Raw genomic sequence first — 23,841 nt, forward strand, 5'->3', positions numbered from 1 at the left:
GAGATCTCTGGTGACCTAGTAGAAAGAAGCTGTGTTGTAAATACAAAAGGACATAGTTCAAATGCACCAGCTGCTCTGAGTGAGAAGGATGGGCAAGCTCCTCCCATGTGATTAGCTGTAACTGAGAACCCATTGGAGGATCAGCTGTAGGTTGTTTCTTATTCCACAATACACAACAACAACAACATAATACACATGACACACAGACATATAAACAAATCATTCCTGTTGAGTCAGAACTGATTCAAAGATGACCCTCCAAAAAGTTTTCATATGTGATGAGAGATTACCCATCATTATGCTGCTGAGCAGCTGGTAGATTCAAGCTACCTGCCTTTGAGTTGGCAGCACAAGTTTTTACCCACTAGGCCACCAAAGCATATACATGTACATATACATATACATATACATATACACATACACATACACATACACATACACATACATATGTTGTTGTTTGTTATATGCCATTGAGTCGCTTGCGACTCATAGCGACCCTATGTATAACAGCCCTAAACTCTGCTCTGTCCTCTGCCAATCGCACTGCCTCTGACACTCCCATCCCAACTGCCCCAGTCACTGAATCAATCCACCTCATAGAGGGCCTTCCCCTCCTGCGCTGTCCCTCCACCCTACTAAGCATGATGTCCTTCTCCAAGGACCGGTCTCTCCTTACAACATGTCAAAAGTATGTCTCCTTACAACATGTCCAAAGTATGACAGAGCCTCAGAATCCTTGCCTCCAAGGAGCCGCCCAGTTTAACCCTCTCCAGGGTGAATCTGTTTATTTTCCTAGCAGTCCATGGTACCCTCAATACTCTTCTTCAGCACCACAGCTCAAAGGCATCTATATATCTATATAATCTCACTCACTCACTACTGTGAAGTCAGAGTTGACTCTCAAATGAGTTCTTTGTAGGTTGTAAATCATACAGGAGAAGATTGTTCATCTTTCTATCTTGGAGCTGCTAGTAGATTTAAAACACCAGAGAGGTACTACCTTTGGATTAATGCTCAACTTCCTGTGGAGATACATCTAGATAAAGATATACTTGTTGTCATGTGCTATCAATTGTGATATGAACAGTAGATCTAAACTTTGCCCTATCTTGTGCCATACTTACCATCTTTGATACACTCAAGCCCATTGTTGCAGTCACCATGTCAGTCCATTCTGATGATAGTGATGTAGATTGACATCTGACAAGTCAAAGCTGACCCTGCAATGAGTTCTCAGAGGCTGTAATTGCGTGGGAGGACATTTCTAATATTCCTGTCAGGGAACAGGTATTGAATTCAAACCACATATGTTTGGGTTAGCAACACAACTCCTTACTACTAGGTCACCTGTGTGTGTGTGTGTGTGTGTGTATTGCTGTTGTTTTGTACCGAGTTGCAACTGACCCATAGCTGACCCTTTGGCAGATTTTCATAGGCAGTTAATAGCATGAGAGGAGATTGCCCATCCTTTTTCCATGGAACAGCTGATGGACTCCAAGCATGTGCCTTGGGATTGTAGTGTAGCTTCTTGCCACTAGTCCATAGCTCTGGTGACCTAGTGTTAACTGAATCCACTAGCTGTTCAGCAGCAGGAAGATCAACGGTTTCTTCCTATGTGCTTTATTGTTGCTGTTATGTATTACCGAGTCAAACCTAATGCATAGTTGACTCTCCAGAAAATTTCCAGAGGCAGTGTATCACATGGGAGAAATTCACCTATATTTCTCCAGCAGAACACTTGGCAGATATGAACCATGTGCCTTTGTGTTGGCAGCACAACTCCTTGAAACTAAGCTACCAAAGCTCCCTTATAGTCTTGAGAAACCAGCTAGAGGGTTAGTTATGAGTTGGTTCTGACTTGTCAGAGTATAACAATGACAATATATAAATGTATGCATGTACACACATATATACTCACATATGTATACGTATTTTATATATGCACACAAATAATTTTGTGTGTGTGTTTGTATGTAGTTTATGGATGTATGCACATACAGAGAGTAATAGAGAAAGACAGAGCATGAGCCTTACAAATAGCTGTGGAAAGGTTCTATGTTATTGAGTATTTTGTAAATTAGATGCTTATCAAGAAATTACAAATTTCTTTGACATTTCTTTTCTCGAATTTTATGTCTTTTCTTCTTGCCTTATTTTCTTTTTTTATTTAATTTTCTCTTATTTCACAACCTGTATTTCACACCAGACTGATCCTTGTTCTTCCTGTATTTGCAGGAGTCATTAGACTTATAATTATCATTTTTTTACCTCCCTAACTCAAAAGATGTCTAATTCTTCATTAGGTAGCCTAGTGGTAGGGAGTTACACTGCCAACCCAAAGGTATGCAGTTCAAAAGCACAAGCTACTCTGCAGGAGAACGATGGGTAATCTCCTCCTGTGTGACTGCCTCTGAAAACATGCTGGAGGGTCAATTATGAGTTGGTTCTAACCTGCAGGTACATAGAAAAAATTGTGTACCTCTGTGTTTGTATGTCTTTTAATCTAAGTTATTATACTTAAGTGTTAAGTGAGTGAAATACTAAGTTTTCAGATATTTAGTATAGGTCATAGAAGACTAAAAGATTATAGAAAACTGAAATAGTCCACTTAGTTCCTAGTGATAATAAAGTCAAGAAAAGAAGTGAGAAGTTGTTGTTGAAGCTGTCAAGTATGACTCACAGAGACCCTGTGAACATCAGTTCTGAACTCTGCCCTATCCTGTGCCATCTTCATTATATCTGTCACAGTAGAGCCGATTATTACCATCACTGTGCCCATCAATCTCATTGAGGGTCGTCTTCTCCTTCACTTGCCTTCCAGTCTTGTCTTTTCTCCTAAGAATAGCCCCTCATAACAACATGCTCAAAGTATGTCAAATGAAATTTCACTGTCCTTCCCTCTAAGGAGCATCTCAGCTGCACTCTCTCCAAGACATTATTTTTTCTCTTGGAAGTCTCTTGGAATATTTAATATTCTTCTACGGCACCATGGCTCAAAAGCATTAATTACTATGTCATTTAATTCACTGTCCAACTCTCAGATGCATACCAAATAATTGAAAAGACTGGCTTGTATCAGGCACACCTTAAACAGACATCCTTGCTCTTCAGCTCTTTGAAGAGATCCCTACTGTACACTTTCCCAGTGCAACATGTCTTTTGAGTTCCTGGCTGTTGATACTAACATTATTGATTGTGAATCCAAGTAAGATAAAATTCTTGACAATTGAATCTTTTCTCCATCTATCATGATGTTCCTTTTTGGCCCAGTAGTGAAGATTTTTGTCTTCTTGATCATGAGATGTAATTCATACTGAAGGCTGTAGTTCTTAATTTTTTTGCAGCAAGTGCTTCAGGCCCTCCTCACTTTCAGTAAGCAGTTATGACACACAGTTGTGTCATCCGCATAATGTTGGTTGTTGAGTCTTTCTCCAATCCTGATGTCATATTTTTCATCATTAAATTTAGCTTCTTGAACAAGTTGTTCAGTATAAAGATTAAACAAGTATAGAGAAGGGATACAGCCCTGACACACAGCTTTCTTGACTATGCCACAGTATTTGAAACACAGTGTTGTTCTGTATTTGTTGCCATTCCTCAAAAAGGTGGCCTGTGATTTGGAGAATTTCTTCATGTATCTGTTGGCCATTTGAATATCTTCCCCTGTGCAAATTCTTTCCATGTCTTTTGTCCATTTTTTAATTAGGTTATCAGTCTTTCTCTTGTGGAGGTCCGAGAGTAGACTGTAAACTTTCTTTATGAGACACTTGTATGAGATGGTATTATCAAATGTATGTTCACAGTCGGTAGGTTATGTTTTTATGCTGTTGGAAAAAGTTTTTGATGCTCATAGGGATTTAATCTTCAGAAGGTCCCATTCATCAATTTTATTATCTTCAGACTGGTTGTATTTGGCAGTCTCTTTAAACCATGGACTAGGGCATCTAAGCTTGATCCCAGTTTGTCTCTTATGAACTTTATGGTTTTGGGCTTTACTCCTAGGTCTCTGATCCAATGGAATACTATGCAACACACAATGATTTTGTAAATTATTACTTAACTTGGGAGGGACTGGAATGCATTATGCTGCGTGAACTTAGTCCCTTAATGACAAATACAGTATAAGACCATTGTTGTAGAGTGAGTGTGAAGATCCAAGGTAGAGGTTTGGGGGTAAGGTGGAAGCAAAAGATGAGGATGTGTGGGGGCAGGTGAGGATTAATCATGGGATTGTAAATTTGATGATTGAGGGGGTGACGGAATCGGAAGAATCTGGTCTGAAAAACAGTGTATTCAAATTTTGTAAATAAACTAGTATAAATTTTTTTTTAAAGGTGGTCCAATAGGATGTGGAAGTTATGGAACAATGTAATTAACAGCACATGCAAGTAAAATCTTGTTTAAGATTATTAAAAAACAACAGGAACAGTTAATTGTCAGAGAACTAACTGATAATCAGGCTGGATTTAGAAGAGGCTGTGGTACCAGGGTGACATTGCTGATGTCATGGATCTTGGCTGACAGCAATAAGTACCAGAAAGATATCTACTTGTGTTTTATTGATTATGCAAAGGCATTTGCCTGTGTACATCATGACAAATAGCGGATAACATTAAGAAAAATGGAAATCACAGAATATATATTTGTGCTCATGTGAAAACTATACATAGACAAAGAAGCTTTTTTTTTCTGAACAGAGGAAGGGAACACTGCATAATTAAAAAGGAAGAAGTTGTTGTTATGTTGTTTGGTGTCACTGAGTCCAGTATGACTCATAGTAACCTTCTGAACTGAAGACCTGAATCCTATCCTTTCCTGTGCTATCTTCATAATCTCTGATACAATTGAGTCCATTACTGTGACATTCTGTCTTGTTGGGGATCTTCTCTTTCTTTAACTTCCCACATTTCCAAGCATGATGTCCCTCTCCAAGGGATAGCCTCTCCTAGCAACATGTCCTAATTGTGAGAGAGAAAGCTTTGCCATTTTTTCCTCCATGGATCACTCTGACTGTACTTCTCCCAGTATACGTCTATTTGTTTATTTGGAAGTTCATGGGATATTCAGTACTCTTCTCCAGCATCACAATTCAAAAAGCATCAGTTCTTCAACTGTCTTCCTTATACATTGTCAAGTTCTCAAACATCATGACCTGAATCAGGTGCACCTTAGTCTTCAAACTGACATCATTACTCTTAAGTATTTTGGAGAAGTCCCTGACAGTGAACTATCCCAATGAAGTATGTCTTTTTGAGCTTTGACTTCTAGTACCAAGAGTTTCACCTATTGTTCCACTGGTGAGAATTTTTGTTTTCTTTTCTTTTTTTTTTTTTAACCAAAGCCTGGACTCCAGAGCTGGGACTAACTGAAGTCAAGTTATTTATTGAGTGCCGATTACGTACTAGATATTATTCCAAATACTTGGGACACATCAGAGAGCAAACAGATCCCTGCCCTCATGGAGCTTACAGTCTAGCATTTCCCACTTCACTTGCACACTGACCCGGGCAAGTCTGTGCCTCTCTGTGCCTCAGCTGCCAAATGGGAGGAATATGCAGAATCAGCACAGACCATGGATGACATGCTTGCTGTTTTGTAGATGCCAAACAAGACCCTTACCCCTCGCCCTAATAGGGCTGGATGTTGATTTTTAATAAGAGATCACACTGGGGATAGGAGGTTGGAGCTGGATTGTCTGCTGTGCCATGGTGGTGGTAGAAGGGCTGTGCAGGGCTGATAATGGCTACACAAATTGTTGCTGCTGCTGCTGTTTCTTGGTGGCTGCCTTGCTGGCTAGGTCCTTGGCCTTCTCTGTAGCTGCCAGTGCTGTCTCTTTGGCCTTTTCCTTGGCTTCCTTGGCAGTTTCAGCAAGTGTCTTAGAAGGGGCTTCACTTTGTAGCTTGTCCAAAATATATTCAAAACCCTTCATAGTCTTGGTCACATTGCTTTTAAATCGAGCCAGACCAAATTCCTGGACAGCTCTGGAGACACCAAACAAGCTAGAGGAGACCCAGGCTTCTTGGCAGATTTTGGTCCAACCACTGTTATCAGAGTTCACACAGTAATCATAGTGTTCCTCCATCACCATCAGCCGGGTGTGGTTAATGTTCCAGATGAAGGTGGTCATGGTCTGATTCTGTGGGTCCACAATAGAGTCCTCCAGGATGTACACAGAGTGAACAACATTGGCAGGAAACAGTCGCTCAGCCCAGTGGGGCATCCTGTTGGTCTGGGTCAGGAGTCTCCGGGAAGGTATTTCTGGTCAGGGGTAACCTCCTGGTGTACTATGTCTTCCATCAAGACATGTTTGCTGTAGGGATTTGGGTACCGCTGCCAGAAGGCAGCGAACTCTTGGTCCCAGGAACTCCGGCGCATGCTCTGGCCCAGAAAATATTTCACCATTGTCCCGGCCAGGAAGGGCTCAACACCCGCGAAACATTAGGAGTGCGGACCCCGGGGGGCACATGGAGGCCGGGCCAGAGCTCAGCACCCGCCTGCCAGGCTCGCTCAATCACCACAGTACCTCGCCCAACCTTCCGCCGTCAAGAGGACGAGAATTTTTGTTTTCTTAATGGTGACATGTAATCCATACTGAAGGCCGCAGTCCTTGATATTCTGCAGCAAGTGTTTCAGTACATCTTCCCTTTCAGCAAGCAAGGTTTATCAGCTGCATAATGTAGGCTATTGATGAGTCTTCCTCCAATCTTGATGTCACATTCCTCCTCATAGAGTCCAGCTTCACAAATGATTTGCTCAGTATACAGATTGAATAGCTATAGAGAAAGTATACATCTCTGATGCACACCCTTCCTGGTTTTAAACCATACTGTGTACCCTTTTATGGCAATTGTATAATAGCTTCTTGATCTGGGTATAGATTTTATATGAGCACCATGAAGTGTCCTGGAATTCTCATTCTTCTCAAGGTTAGCCATAGTTTGTTATGATCCACACCGTGAAATACCTTTACATAGGCAATAAAATACAAATAGACATTCTTCTGATATTCTCTGGTCTCAGCCATGATCCATTTGGCATCAGCAATGATATCCCTGATGTCACAGTCTCTTCTGAACCCTGCTATAGCTTCTGGCAGTTTCATATTCTAGCTGTTTTTGGGTGATCTTCAGCAATATTTTACTTATATCTGATATTAAAAATATTGTTTAATCATTACCACACAGTCTGTTGAGTCACCTTCCTTGGGACTCAAAATAAATATGAATCTCTTCCAGTCAGCCAGGCTGACTATACTCCAAATTTCTTGGCATAGACTGACGAGCATGTCCAAGGCTGCATTGGTTAGTTGAAACATTTCAGTAGGTATTCCATCAATTCCTGGGGCCTTATTTTTTGCCAATACTTTCAACACAGCTTTAAATTTTTCCTTTATTACCACTGACTTTGAAATATATGGTTATTGTTGTTAGGTCTCGAGTTGGAACTGACCCATAGCTGACCTGCCAGTGGATTTTTCAGAGGCAGTAAATCTAATGAGAAGAGGTTTCCCATTCTTCTCCCACAGAGCATCTGGTGATTCAAACCACGTGCCATTAGTATTACAGGGCAACTTCTTATTACGGGGCCACCAGAACAATTTTTCTATGTCAACCAATTCTTTTTAGTACAGTGACTCTGAGAATTCCTTCCATCTTCTTTAGATGCTTCCTGGATCATTCAATATTCTGCCCATAACATCTCTCAGTATTGCAAGTTGAGATTTGAATTTGTTTTTTCATTCTTTCAGCTTGAAAAGTGCCAAGTGAGTTATTGTATACATTATTTTTCACCTCGGATCTTTCTTCTTTCCTTTGCCTGTCCCTCCCCCCACCCATTAAATTATGTGATCCTATGATTAACCATCTCCAGAGTTCTTTCCTTTTAGTTCTCTGACCCTAGCTCTTGGGGAGAGGTCGTTGCTGTTAAATGCCATAGAGTCAAAGATGACCCACAGCGACCCTGTCTTAAACACAAACTTTTCATCTTTTCTCCACATTCATAGAGTTTCTGGAGGCAAATTTTTTAGGAAGTGGATGCCACACTAGCTTCCAAGTTTGTTTTATTTGGGAGATCCACAAAAAGCAGGTCAAAGGCCCCCAAAGCCTTTTCAAATACAAGGCCAAACCCAATCAGCTCACATCTTGTTGTGAGCAAGAGCCACACCCTAGTCTCAACTCCTAACCTGAAAATACACTTTTGCAGAATCTAGATGTTCCACTCATCTTCCCATCCTGGAAATAGCTGGATGAGAGAAGTAGATGGATCCAAATCTGGTGGATAGCAGAGTATATCATCTAGTTAAGAGATGAAAGTCGAAGCATAAGTAACCGTTGTTGTTATATGCTGTCAAGTTGGAACTGACTTATAGATGGTTCTAAAATAGATTTTCAAAAGCTTTAAATATCTTAGGAGGATATTGTTCAGCTTCCTCCTATAAATTAGCTGGTGAGTACTAATGACTTGCCTTTGGTTTTTCAGTGAAATTCCTTACTACTAGGCCACTAGAGGTTCCTAGAGTATGTTACTTTGGTTGTTGTGTGCCACTGAGCTGGCTATGACTTGTTGTTATGTGCCATACAGTCGCCTGCAACTCATAGCAATCTTATGTACAACAGCCCTAAACCCTGCTTTCTGCCAGTCTCATTGTCTATGACACAGTGATCCCCATTACCCCAGTCACTGAATCAATCCATCTCATCCTAGGTCTTCTGCTGTCCCTTTACCCTCCCAAGAATGATGCCACTCTCCAAGGCCTGGTTCCTCCTTGCAACATGTTCAAAGTAGGTCAGACATGGCTTCAGAATGCTTGCCTCCAAGGAGAAGCCTAGTTTCACCCTCTGTAGGATAAACCTGTTTTTTCTCCTAGCAGTCTATGGTATAGTCACTACGCTCCTCCAGCACCACAGCTGAAAGACATCAATTCTCCTTCTATCATCCCTAGTCATTGTCCACCTTTCTGATGCATAGCAAGTAATTGCAAAGTCTGTGGCCTGGATCAGGGGCACATTAGTATCCGGACTGACATAGTCACTCTTCAATACTTTGGCAAGGTCTTGGACAGCAGACTTGCCCAATGCAATACGTCTTTTAATTTCCTGGCTATTGGTACCAAGAGTGTTGGTTGTGGAGCCAAGCAAACCAAATCTGTTAATAATCTGTCTCTTCACCATCCATCATGATGCTGTAAATTGTCCCCGTGCTGATAATCTTTGTTTTCTTGATGCTGAGCTTCAATCCATATTGAAGGCTGTAGTCCTTGTCCTTCTAGAGTAAGCTGTTCAGGTCCTCCTCAGTTTCAGCAAGCAGTGTTGTGTCATCTGCATAACACAGGTTGTTGATGAGTCTTCCTTCAATCCTGATGCCACATTTCTCCTCCTAGAACCCAGACTCCTGCATAATCTGTTCTGCATATAGATTGAAATTTATGGAGATAGGATACTTCCCTGACATACATCCAAATTTGAACCATGCAGCATTTCCTTGCTCTGTTCTGACGACTGCCTCCTGGTCCTAGTATAAGTTTCACATAAGCACAATCAAGTGTTCTGGGATTCTCATTCTTCTGAGTAAGCCATAGTTTGTTGTGATCTGCACAGTCAAATGCCTTTACATGACTCATAGTGACCCTATAAACAATGTTTTTGAACCCTGCCCTATACTGTGCTATCCACACCATCTCAGACACACTTGATCCCATTGTTAATGTACAATAGTTGTCACTGAGGGTCTTCCTCTCTTATGCTAACCTTCTACCTTTCAAAAAAATGGTCCTTTTTCATGGACTGGCTCCTCCTAAGTACATGTCTAAAGTATGTGTGATGGAGTCTCACCGTCCTTGTCTCCTCCCTGATTTCATTTTCTTCAAGATGGACTACTTTGTTCTCTAGGAAGTTCATGGGTTGGATCTTGATTATGGAGGGCCTTGAATGCCAGGGTTAAGAATGTGCACAATGTATAGGAATGTAGTAGGATTCTTGTGTTAACTACATCTACGGTGTTACTGTAAGAATTTACAAGACCGTATATTTTAAGTTTATTAAAAAGCTTTTAAATCAGAGATTAGTGGACAGTGGGTTGAAGGAATAGGCAAGGTGCAATGGGGACTTAGTCAGATAGGATGATTGATAATAGACATTTATCGATAGTAATTAATTATATAAAGCACAACGTACATGAATGGAGCACAGTTTAATGCATCTGTGACTATGGGAGAAATTGGACAATCTGATATGTGACTTACAGCCTTGGAAACTTGCTGAAGAATCATCTATGAATTGGAACCAACTCAATGGCAGTGAGTGGTTATGGTCATCGTTGCTGAGGAACAGGTGTACTTATTATAACCTTAGTACTTAGGCAGTCTATCTCACAGGATCTCAAAGACACTGTCTGACTGCAGCTAGACTTTCTTTAATAGTATTACTTTTTATTATATTGCAAGCACTCCTCAAAGTATAAGTTTAGTCATGAATTAAGTTGCCTTTTGCTTATGGTCTGAAAATACTGATTGAAGCCCCCTAGAAACCTTGAGAGGTTTGTGTTTTGTTAGGCTTAATAGAAGGTTTTCTTGAAAAGAAAATACTACATGAAATTAGGTAACGTCCAGGAAAAATACATTCCTTAAATATAGTCTTAATTATAATATAAACATTTTCCTTTAATAATACTAAATTTATGTCAAATTGAAGACTAATTACTGTTGTTAACTACCAGATAATCTCCAACTTTCATTTTGTTTACATGCACAACAGAGTGCAGCATTGTTCAGGCCCATGCTATTCTTATTGTTCATTGTGATCAGACCTTTGCTTTGATTCATAGAGCTTTCAGTGGAGGCCTTTTTTGAAATATATAGCTAGTCTCCTCTATGTAGTCCAACTAAATCTAGAAGCTCTGCTGTAATCTGTTCAACCTCATTCAATAACATTTATGCCTTCAGAGACAAGTGTGTGGCTAAAGAGATAGTGAGCTGGATACTTGTGTGAAAAATAAGAATTCTACCACTGAACTGATGCACCATAACTAGTGATTGTTGTTGTTGTTGTTGTGTACCATCAAGTCAGAACTGACTCTTTTCTGACCCTCCAGCAGGTTTTCAGAGGTAGGAGGAGGTAACCTATCGTTTTCCTGCAGAGTAGCTGGTGGATTTAAATCATGTGCCGTGTACCACTAAGTCACTAGTGATTAGGCTCTCATTTTTTCTGATTTTCCCATAAATACTTTGATTCTGATTTAGCCAAGTCTTCCCAGGGTCTTCACTCATCACTTCCTCTCCTGTTCCTCAGTAAAACAGAGTAATGGCAAAATAGGAAATTTCATTAAAGAAAGTCCATCTTAGATTTTGGAAGACTTAAGTATGATTGTTAGGAGAGATAGATTAGAGTAAAAAGAACCCGAATTGATATGCTAAGATTTATACTCTGCCCCCAGTCCAGGTTGGTCTACTTTTGTATAAGAAGATTATAAAATGATCATATTTAGAGTAGAGATGTCAGGTAATCAGTTGAATTGGAGTGATAGGCTGTAAATATGACATAGCTTTCTGATAAAAGAGGAATACTATTGTTGGAAGAAGAAAACACTATATGCTGGGTAACTGGAGAATAGGGGAGGTAGTTTTAGCATATTTTCTAGAATTATATAGTCTGAATGTTTTAATAGATGACTTAAGTTAAAAAAATCACTTTCCTGAGATTTTAAAAGAGTTTAGTTGGAGCAGCGTCTATATGAATGATATTCATGTTATTTGTATCTTGGGAATCTTGGGAGTATAGCAGAGGTATGTCAAATTTTCATTACTTTTAGTACTAACACAGCACTGAGTTGCTGAGATTACTTTGATAGTGGGCCAATCTGGCTACCAAATTTGGACAAGAACTCTAGATGATTAGTGTTTCATTTATAGTTGTGGACATGTACCCTCTCATTGCTTATTTTTATAAAGTTGGATAGAGATACTAAAGCAATTTTGTGAAGGAAATTTTCAACTTAAAAAATTCCAGGTCGTTCATTATAGAATACAAAAAAGAATACTTAGTAATTTTTCTTTTTCTTTTAAGGAAAAATTCAGGGAAGAACTTATAAGACTGATCATTTTTGTCCTTTTCAACCTGAGGAAAGATTTCTAGGCTTAGAAACCTCTGAAAGAGTAGTTTTTATATTGGATGTGTTGCTGACCTATGCAAAATATTAACAGTCCAAATGGCACTAATGCCAGTTTTAGGCCTGATATTATGTGAGAAAAGTTTCAGTGCCCTTACTGATTGGTTAATTGTTTATAAATTCATTATTTTTGTTGTTTTCTACCTTTATTTAAATGAAGAATAGTAAGGTTTATTGTAAAATAGCAAAGATATTGCATCATAGTTTCCAGTTTTGAAACACTCTCCTTTTTTGGGGGAAGCCAGATAGATGTGTTTACTCTGTAGAGAGATTTAGATTTGATTTTTTGTTTTCTTCATGGTAATTATGTTTGCACTTTGCTGATCACTAGTTGTACATTATTACAATGGAAGGTGACAATTTGATTGTCTTCAATTGGAGAAACAAGTAATTTTATATTCACTAAGCTGTCAGGTAACACTAACTCACAGTACTAAGAGCTCCTGGCAATCCCGCTTGGCACCTATATTTAACTGCTTTGATGCTTGTGTAACCTCTGCTGAATCAGAAATACTTTGCCTGCTGGAAATGGTTTTCAGGGTTGTACAATGAGGTTTTCATTAAGTAGACAAACTGAAAATGAACTGCAGAGCCATAGTTGTTTCTTCTCTTCTCTGTTCCCCTCTCTTCTCCCTGTTCTTTCCTGTCCTCTTTCTCTTAGATATGGACCTGAAATTTATATTTCTTTTCATTACATGACAGAGGACTTCCTGGATCACTTTATTTACTTAAGGAAGAACCTCAGAGATTAGTTTCTCTCTGTATTTTATTCAGTGTCACCATATGGGGGCTCTCATATTGGGAAACAATCTCCATACTATGACTTTTCATTTTTCTCTTTTTTATGCTGGCTATTTTAAAGAGTGGAGCCAGAGGTAAGAATGGAGAACTATACAATGATGACTTTCTACTGTGCTTCTCTGAGAAATCATTGGTCTAGCCTATGACTTTATTAATACACAGATACTGTGAAATTGACAAATCAATTTCAACCTGGCAAAAACATACCCTTTATTCACTTTGGAGATTATTCTTATTTCATACGAAGAGGGGTTTTAAAATGAACTTATATAAATAAAATTTATTCTGCTATTATTTTAGACAGCTTTCTTTCACTCAAGCCTTATCACAGAAGGCTTTCATTGAGGGTAGAAAGGCATAGTATTATTGCTCTGCCAGCTGAAAAGTCAGTGCTTTGAAACCACCAGCTGCTCAGCAGAAGGGTGGGAAGTCTCCTCCTAAAGAATGTGCAGCCGCGGAAACTCGGTGGAGGGCTTCTACGAGTCAGAATAGTCTTGATGGCTGTAAGTTTTCATCTTGGCTTTAATTTAGTGTTTGCTCTTATTGTTAAGTGACTGATTTTCTTTATATACTCTTGGCCTAGCTTTCCCAAACAAATATCCCAACAAATTACTAGTAGCTAAACTTTGGGGAAAAGGTCAGTATTATTTCTATCAAGCAGAACGTATAGGTAGAGGTTATGTGAAGTCAAGTTGTTTTCTTCTCAGGGAGAAACTGGATACTCAGGAACACATGTAATAATGATAGGTTTTCCATAGGCAAGTCAGTTAGTCAGGACAGTTGGTCTGGTTTCTGGCCTCTTTTCAGCAGATACTAACCAATTAGACAGAGGTGGTTACGTGTTGTAACATTATCAGGAGAAACAATTCATGAGTCAAAGCATTCCAAGACATATGAGCTCCAGTCCAAAGAACAGCCTTAAGCTATATAAAGTGACAGCAATATTGTCAGCTAAATATAAACGCTAGAAATACAAACTTTGATGACATGAGAAGAATCTGTTCCAGGTAATGCCTGTTTTGTAAGAACCTCAGAAGGCCTTTGGAGGCGGTTTTGGTGCTTTGGGAAGATATGGTGTGAAAAATCAGAAACCCAAATAAAAATCTATTAATTTAAACCTTTTGTTAGACATAATTTAAGAGGGTCCCTGTGTATTTCATTGCACTCATCTATTTATCTGGTAAAAAACTTAAATCAGTTAGTTTGTTTTGAATAGATATTATCTCTAAATATTACCATATATATCCTGGGAAAACGGCTACAAACTTTAGAAGATAGTACTGTAATTTTTTAAGAAAGCAGTTTTATTCCCCAATGAAATTTCTTAATTGCTTTTTATTAGTAAACAGATCTGAGAGGAAAACCTGGAAAAACTCAAGGGAGACTGAGGCAGGATAAGTCAAGGGGGAGGGAGGAGGTGGGAGTGCCTGATAAAATGCTATAAAAGAATCAGTAATTACCCTACTTGAACGAAACAGGAAAAGTTGTTAAAAGAATGTACTTATTTTACTATCTGAAATCAGGGCTACCCAATGCTCTGCTTTCCTCCTCCCATTCACATTCTAAGACCCTTAAACGTGGGAATTAGTGGTACAGGAAGAGGGTTTTTAAGTCTTCCTTTGCCCTGGGCAGGGTGGACTGGCATGCTTAGTAGGGTTCCTGGGTATTGTGCGTTTTGGCAGCTGAACATATCTGTTACTCATACTCCTTAAAATGAGAAGCACTGTGTTATATTTTTGGAAAATTAGTTGTTTATTTCTCAGTATCAGATCATTCATTGCAGCATTAAATTAGCAGTGAATTATCTGACTGAAATATGTGTACCTTGGTAGCCTAGGGCTGAAATACAAAAATAAATGTGAATGTTGGCCTAAAGTTTTAATTTTTTTCTTTAAGCAAACCAACTGTTTAAATGTTGCTTTATATTAAAAACAGAGCTTCTTTTGAATATATGTAACCCATCTAAAAATGAATGCCATTTGATAATGACCTTAAAAGTAATGAAAACATTTTTTAAAACTAGGCTGCAAATATTGTTCTAATAAATACAGTGGCTCCTTTGGATGACTATGTGAGTCCCAAATCATATTTGGGGAAAGTAGATTCTTTCCAAATAAGAGTAAAAATCAAAACAACAACAACAAAAAGGTCATTTTGAATAGCTGTGCCCGATAAAAATCTGTTTAAAAATAAGCCTAACATTTAAATATGCATTAGTAAAATCTCTTAAAAATCAAGAAAATTTAAAGGTCTAGAAAATTTGATTTGCTGAGATAGAGGACTTAGTATGTAGATAACTACTATCTTAGTCATATTATAAAGTCTTGTCCTGGTAATTTTTATTTCTTATTAAAGCATATAAATAAAGTAAACTTACTATATGATACACTTGTGATGGCCTAAACATGTAGATTTTATACTGAGATTTTTTAGTAAAATAATTATCACCTTTCTAGAGGCACTTCCAGTGACTTCCTAGAGAACATTATCAATTACTAGAGGCTTTATCTCTAATGATTTCAAGTCCTAAGCCCTGAAGTTCTTCCAAATGGTGTGGCATCCTGGGAATTCACTTGATCCTCTGGGTGAGACATTTCAAACTCTGGGGAACACATGATGGGAATTTAGTTTTATGTGTCCCAAGGATATGTAATTCTCTTTGGAGATTTTACTTGATAATAGCTATGCCCCAGAAAACCATCTTGTTTAACCAATGTGATAAGTTGACAATGTAGTTTTTCTCTCTGATTATAATGTACTCTGTGTAGTCAATACACTGGTACCATGTGAGTGTAATTTCCTCTTTTATTTTATCTCCAATGCACTGTATTATAAATAAACAGTTAAAAAAAACACCAAACAAATCTGTTGCATCTCCTTTTAAGATTGTACCACTGTAGACACTTGTTCTAGTAAAGTAGAATTGGGCACATTTGATTGCATTTAAATTTTTCATGCTTCAGCAGTTTGGCTGGGAGCACAGTAAAGAAAAATCCCATGAGCGAGGATAGTTTAGAATAATAGAACTTGATTTTGTGTATTATAGCGGCAACATTTGCGCTGCTTTAGTTAGGGTTGTGTCAGCACTTCCATTATAAACCCCTGTTTTCAGGGAGTATAACTAGGAAGATTTTTTTAAAAAATACAAATTAAAAAAACAATTCATTTGAATGATTTTTAAGTTATAATAGGGAAAAATAAAACAAAGTAAAGTCACATAAAATTGACCATTTTCACATGGATTTTGATAGTTAATTTTGCTTATTAGTTGCATATAGCAGCAGCTACAGTAAGGTACTGTGTGGATCAAAATTTTTTGTAATGGAAATCTACTGAAACAAACATTAAAAATAAGATGAAGCATTCTACATGTCATTTAAAAACAAGTGTACATTTAACTTACGCATTTGTAAAGGAGAGCAGCTTTGTTACAGTAGGTATATACTGTAAAACCTGAAAACCAAACCTATTGCCATGAGTTGCGCCCATCTCAGACCTGACCCTTCATCACATTACTGAGGGTATAAACGTCAAAGGGAGATGACTGCCCATCTTTCTTCCAAGAAAGCAGCTGTGAATTCGAACCACTTGCCCCTTGGTTACCAGTTCAACAAATAAGCCAATACCTCACCAGTGATCAGTTGTTGTTATGTACCATTGAGTTGTTTGCGACTCATAGCGACTCTATGCACAACAGCTCTGAACCCTGCTCTATCTTGAGACAATTTTACTGTCTCCAACACGCCTGTGCCCCATTACCCAACTCACTGAGTCAATCCATCTCATCTGGGATCTTCCTCTATTGCACTGCCCCTTCACCCTTCCAAGCATGATGTCCCTCTCGAAAAACTGGTCCCTCCTGGCAGGGAGTCCATAGTATGTCAGAGAGCTTCAGAATCTTTGCCTCTGATGAGCAGCATGACTTCACTCTCTCCTGGATAGACCTGTTAATTCTCTTAGTAGGCTGTTTTCTAGCATCACCAATCAATGGCATTGATTTTTCTTCTATCATCCTAGTCCAGCTCTCCGATGCATAGCAAGTAATTGCGAAGATTCTGGCCTAGATCAATTGCATCTTAGTCTCTAGACTGACATTATTACTCTTAAGTAATCTGGAGAGTACCAGATTTTCCCAATGAAACTTGTATTTTGATTTCCTGACTGCTGGTTGATGTTGATGGTGGAGTCAAGCAAGTTGAAGCTGTTAACAGTCTCAGTCTCTTCTCCATCTATCATGACTCTGCCAATTGGTGGTGAGAATCTTTAGGCTTTGCCAAAAATCACATGTTTTTGTGCTTTCTAGAATACAGTTTAGTTGAGATAGTAAAATCTTTAAAATAAAAAGCTAAATTAAAGAAATAAAATACTGATATAATCTGAAAATGTATGGATTTTAAAAATAAAAGTAAGCATGAAAAAAAAAAATCATAAATTCATCTAATCTAGTTGTGCTGCCAGCCCAAAGTCCCAGGATTTCAATCCACCAGTTGCTTTACAGGAGAAAGATAAGCAATCTCGTCCTGTGCAGTTTAAAACCTCTGAAACCCAGTTAAAGGGTCAGCTATGCATTGGCTCCAACTTGACAGTGCACAACAATACCAACAAAAGCCTGATAATAACATAAAAATCTATACTTATTTACTAAACTACACAGTAGTTTAGTTTTGAAAATGATTCATACACATTTTTTCTTTAAAAATCCCCATCACTACAACAACAAAGAACAAAACAATAAATCAGGAAAGCAAACCTGAAACATGAAATAATTTTATTAAAAGGAAATGACCTCAAAGGATTGAAACATTGCTGAAAATATAAAAAAAAAATCACCCTTTTGTCGTGTAACAATATATTTTGAGACTTACGTTAAAATGAAAGCAAGAAATTACATATAGTATAGAAAATATATTCCTGGAATAAAAAAAATATATTGATATTTTTGCTGAAGAGAGGAATTTTAGAGTTAAGTATGCCTTCCTTGGCTGTTAACCAGTTTTGTCCTACCTTTCATCTCTCTCCTCATGACCCGTAATGATGCTGTGGACTGAGAATGATAAGTCAGATTTAATATTGATTTATTTTTGCAGCCCTTCTTATTGGCAACATTAATACATATTTGTATTTGTAGATGCAAAACAAAAGATAAATTGTGTGATGCTATAAATAGATGGCTTTCCTGAATGGTCACTGGAGGCATCACCAGAGGACTGTTGATGAAGTAGAGGTGAAGCCTTTTCTCACTAATTGTATTCAGCGTGTAATTTCTAAACTTCCCTCTGAATTTTGATTTTCAATTAACACTCCCCATTTGAAGATAATTTTCTATTTAATGTAATTGCAGGAAATAATTTATTGGCTGATTAAGACTGAGGGCCCAGCCTTCCTTAAGAAAACACTCTAACAAACCAGCCTTTAAACTCGTAGATTTGGACAGATTTAGTCTATTTTCACAGCTGCACGTTTGTGTTTAATTAGGGTTGTGCACTATTGTTCATTGGTTCAGTTTATTATTGAAATTATTGAGTCTTTTCATTTTGGGTTTTGTGTCACGATTAATTTATACCAATGAAACAATCACGTATATTGCTACTGGGAGGAGCCAATTCACTTTGGAAAAAGAGGATGTCTGCTGGGGAGTTAAGAAAATGTTTCAGATTATAATTTTCAATTGTTTTTGCTATTTAAAAGTAGTAGTAACATGCTGTTACTTTTATGTAAATGACTTCATTATAATGTCTTTTATAATCTGAACTATAAAATATTTTTGTTTATGACAAACTCTTGATAAATCTGCAGAGTAGTGTTTTGGTTTTTCTTTTCTTTTCTTTTTGGTTATAATTTGCTTTATTTCACCATAGTATCTATCGAATCCGTAAAGTAAATTCTCCGGTGTTTCTCATGATTAAGAAATATCCTTGGGCATTATTTTTCCACAAATATGTACACCCACCTACACCCCTCCCCACACACACACCCATTTGTTGGATTTAATAGATATCAGTCAAGAATGTATTTAACCTAAGTCTTTGATATTAAACTCTTTAGAAATTTCTTTTTCGACAAAAATATAGGCATTTTTCCCATATGCCCTTCCCCCTATTTTATTTCTAGATAAAGCCTAATAGTTAAAATTTCCATTATTTGTAGAATGATTATTATAAATAGGTATCAGCATTTTAATATGTTACAAAGCACTTCAAAAGCCTGTAATACTTTTATTTAGAACTGTGCATAATTAGATTAACTGATCTTATATTAATTTTTTTCACTGTAGGATACTAAATCTGAGCCCCCTCATTAATTGTGAGAAATTTAGCATTAGCTGTTAAATCCTATGTGAAACATGGGCTGCTACATAAAAACTACTGTTTAAATTGGAATTAACTTAATTATTTTTCTTTGCACTTGATATTTCCTTCACTGCAATATTCATGAAAGCATGTGACAGATTTGTAAATTTAACTGTTAATCTCAGATTTCTAGACCCTTTAATCAGTATTTATTTGTCTGTAGAAACAGTACTAGCAAGTTAATGATTTGCTAATTTGAAAAATGCTCATGTGGTTTCCTATGTTAACTGATTTGTGCATTTTTAAAAAAAATGGTATGAAATCAATTAATGTTAAAGAGCAATTAAGGTGGAGATTTTATTCTTTTCGTTACACAGCAGTTTTAAGTTAAAGATACTATAAACAAAGAACTAAATCTATTTTTATAGTACTCAATTATTTTCTCTTTTGAGTTATACTCTTTATATAGTGATTTTATTTCTCCTGTATTACTAAGAAAATTATTTTGTTAAAGTGATATTCTATAAGTTTTGAAATTCTGTTCACTAGGCATGATTTTAGAGGAAAGTAGAGAATAAATTCCTTGTTGTGCTAAGTTTAACAATTTTTTATATCAATATAATAAAATAATATTTTCTAATTTTTTAGATTTTAAAATATTATTCAACATGCATATGTTACTATTCTCATAGTATATGCTTTTATTTTTGTGTCATTTTTAATATAAAGTAAACTCAATTCAATTGGTACAAAATTGCCTTTAGACTAATCTAATACTATCAACCTTTCAATCAATATACCATTTAAATCTTTACAGAAGTTAACATATTTTAAAAGTCAGCTTATCTGTAAGTAGTATTGGGATGAATATTTAGAAGTCAAGATGTTTTAAAGAAACTACAACCAGATTTACTTAGAACTTCTTTTAGAGATTATTTGTTATCCTGATTATATTTTTCTACATAGACTTTCTTAATTTTCAAAAGAATTTTGTCCCTACATAAACTGCAGGAGAAATTTGGATATTTTTATTTGCAACTCATTTGGGAGCCTATTCATTCCCTTTTATTGCCAACTAACTATTTTCCTAATTACCCTTAAGAAGTTTATAACTCAGTGGGGTAAGTGGGAAGAAAAGTCCACCCCTCCACACACACATACTTGCAAATTCATTATACATTATGAAAATAAATTCTAAAAATTTCACCTGTGGATTAGAAAGAGAAGGGGAAAACTCCACTAAGTTCTAGAAACAGGTTTGCAGAGTTAAAAGAGACAGGGCAGACAAACTGTTCTTGTTTAGTGGTTTAGAATAGATCGTAAGTATCTCTAGTTGTAGAACTTTTCTTTTTTTCCTGAATTATTTAGTTGCAAGAGCAGTTTAATTTTTAGTTTTAAACAGCTCATTTAATCCCTGATGTTTCTCTTCTGCAGAAGAATGTCTTCTAAGCAAGCCACCTCTCCATTTGCCTGTGCAGCTGATGGAGAGGAAGCGATGACCCAGGATTTGACCTCACGGGAAAAGGAAGAGAGCAATGATCAACATGTTGCCTCCCATCTGCCTCTGCACCCCATAATGCACAACAAACCTCATTCTGAGGAGCTACCAACACTTGTCACTACCATTCAACAAGATGCTGACTGGGACAGTGTTCTTTCATCTCAGCAAAGAATGGTGAGCTTTTACAATCTGGCCACTGTCATGAAGTGTGTGTCTGGTAGCATATCTTCATTACAGGTTGCTGTTTGTGGGAAGGTAGATAATACACAGGATGATTTCTTTTTGTGTCATGAAACAAACATCATGTGAAGATGATTATCATATTAGTACCTCAGAAAAGTGGATATTGTTTATGATTTAGGTCATATTATTAGGTCAACTTGTCGAAACTCTGGTGACAAGGTCATTAACTTGGTAAGATCACACAATATGTACAGTTGAATCAAATGTGGCTGTGTATCAACACAGAAAATTTGTATAAAGCATATGACCTCATGTTATGTGAATGAGGTCATATGGTGAATACAGCTTCAGTGAAGAAATGTAGGTATTTGTAATTTTTAATAATAATAATTGATTTACAATAAAGCTTTTCACATATATGTGTCTATATATAAACTTCAAAAAGGCCTGCAAAGTTCTAAGTTTCATTCAGTCAGGCTGCAGGGGTTACCTTTAGTAGAGATACTATCAAATTCATGCAGTGTATTAGCTTGCTTCCCTTCCCCTTTTAAATTTTTTTCTCTACTCATCAAAGCAGAAACTATAATAAGTGTCATCAACTACCTAGCTTAAAGAAAAATGTTATTTTTTTTAAGGTTCTGAAACTGACGGAAACCTTAATATATTTTATTTGATTTGGAATTGTATATCCTGTTTGCATTTCTTGATGAAGAGTATTTTAAATGTATAATAAAGGAAAGTTTTATTCCTTAACCAAAACCCAAAATGGTATTTTAAAATACCTTTGCTGTTATTAACATCTATTGAAGTCTTGCTCTATACTTAATGTCTTGGAGTCAATTTGAAGACTTGATTTAATAATTTTTGAAGACAGACATTTTTCTTTTTGGTAAAGTTTAGTGCTATAGAGCACTAATTGAGAAGTTGTTGAGTACTGGCAGTCAGACTCGACCCTTACCCTCCAGTGGGTTTTCAGAGGCAGTTTATTACATGGAAGGAGAGGGCCCATCTTTCTCTCTTGGGGCAACTGGCCTATTCCTACTGAATGTATTTGAGATTCTAGTTCAGGTTATTACCACTAGGGCACTGAGAAGTAGTGAATTGAAGAAACAGTAAGATTTTTTTTGAATTAATTTTAGGTTAGAAAGATATCAACATTGTACAATTAGCTAGATTCATCTGATGATATGTATTTCCCTTGTGTGGGAAAAAGCAGAAGATATAATAATACCAAACCAATGCGCCATTTTTTTTCTCAGTATCAGCCACAACTTGTTGTGATCCACACAATCAAATGCCTTTGCATAGTCAATAAAGAAAAATTAACATTCTTCTGATATTCTTTACATTTAGCTGGAATCCATCTGACATCAGCAATGATATCCCTGGTGCCATAGCCTCTTTTAAATCATGCTCGAATTTCTGAAAACACCCAAACTATGTACTAGCAGGTTTTTAAGGATATTCAGCAGTATTTTGCTTGCATGTGATATTATTGATATTGGATCATCTTTCTTGGGAATAGGAACAAATATAGACTTCTTCTAATCTGTTGGCCAAACAGCTGTCCTCCAAATTTCCTGGTTTAGGCTGGTGAGTGACTTAATTGAAGTAAGTCAATTGATATTCCATCAATTCCTGGGACTTTATTTTTTGCCAATGCCTTCAATGCAGCTTCCATTTCCTCCTTCATTACCATTGGCTCCTGCTCATATGACACATTCTGAAATTTTTCAGTGTCAGGGTTTGGGTTTGTTTTTTTGTTTGTTTGTTTTTGTACAGTGACTCTATTTCCTCCAGCTTCTTTTGATGCCTCCTGGGTAATTCAGTATATTGCCCATAGCATTTTTCAGTATTAGGACTCTAGGCTTAAAATTTTTTTCCAGTGTTCTCAGATTGAGAAATGCAAAGCGAGCTCTTCCCTTTTTATTCTCCAATTCTAGCTCTCTGCACATTCCATTATAATACTTTGTCTTCTCGAGCTGTTCTTTGATAGGTTCAGTTCAATTCTTTTACTTCAGCATGTTTTCCCTTTATTTTGGCTTTTTGATATGCTCTAGTGAAATTTTCAGTCTTTTTGATATCCATTTCTGTGGTGTTGTTTTTTCGTTCTCCTTTGTGTTTGTAATGACCTTTTGCTCTCTTTATGGATGATATTTTTTATATCATCCTACAGTTCATCTGGTCATTGATCATTGGTCTTCAGTGCTTCAAACCTGTTATTTTTTTTTCAATAAAATTTTTATTTTATACTGGTTTACTTAAAAAATTCATATACATTATTTTTCACACTGTATCTTAACCCTTTCCTTTATCCACCCCTCCCTCCACCCATCAATTAAGCCCACTCTATAATTAAGCCCCTCACACACAGCTTCACCCCTCTGATAACCCTTCTCCACCTTGGATCCTCCTACACTTTCTACAATAATGGTCTTATACAATATTTGTCCTTATGAGACCGAGTTATTTCACTTAGTATAATACTCTCCAGTCCCTCCCAAATTAGGTAGTAATTTATAAAATAATTGTTCCAAGAAATAAATGCTGGAGAGGATGTGGTGAGTAAGGAACTCTTACACACTGTTGATGGGATTATAAAATGGTCCAACCACTCTGGAAGGCAGTGTGACGTTTCCTCAAAAAGCTGGACATAGAAATTCCGTATGACCCAGCTATGCCACTGCTTGGTATATACCTGGAGAAAATGAGAACTGAGGCACAGAGAACACCAGTGTTCGTAACAGTTATTCACCATACGAAGAACAATGGAAAGGATTGAGAAACGTATTCTTAAAATGGTTTTGGACTCTCTAGTCACAGCCCTTCTTTTGTCTGCAGCTCCTTTTCACTCCCCCCATGCCCCCCCCCCCGACCCCCGGTCCTGTTCTGGAAGGAGAAAGG

General features: G+C 37.2%; 1 protein-coding gene and 1 pseudogene across 3 annotated transcripts in view; one reads left to right on the forward strand and one right to left on the reverse strand.

The window, feature by feature from the left end:
* SOX6 (SRY (sex determining region Y)-box 6) overlaps window positions 1-23,841 on the forward strand; it is a 704,108-nt gene that overhangs the window by 193,424 nt on the left and 486,843 nt on the right. For 2 of the 3 annotated variants that reach the window (XM_006892045.1, XM_006892047.1), the window contains exon 1: window positions 20,692-20,928. In XM_006892045.1, the coding sequence (XP_006892107.1) occupies window positions 20,692-20,928 (237 nt within the window). Of the gene's footprint in view, window positions 1-20,687; window positions 20,929-23,841 lie in introns of those variants that run through there. The other variant, XM_006892046.1, reaches the window with a different exon arrangement.
* On the reverse strand, window positions 5,744-6,402 carry LOC102871388 (annotated as a pseudogene).

This window comes from Elephantulus edwardii, unplaced genomic scaffold (assembly GCF_000299155.1).
Source record: "Elephantulus edwardii isolate Elephantulus edwardi_28Jun2011 unplaced genomic scaffold, EleEdw1.0 scaffold00109, whole genome shotgun sequence".
NCBI classification, from domain to species: domain Eukaryota; kingdom Metazoa; phylum Chordata; class Mammalia; order Macroscelidea; family Macroscelididae; genus Elephantulus; species Elephantulus edwardii.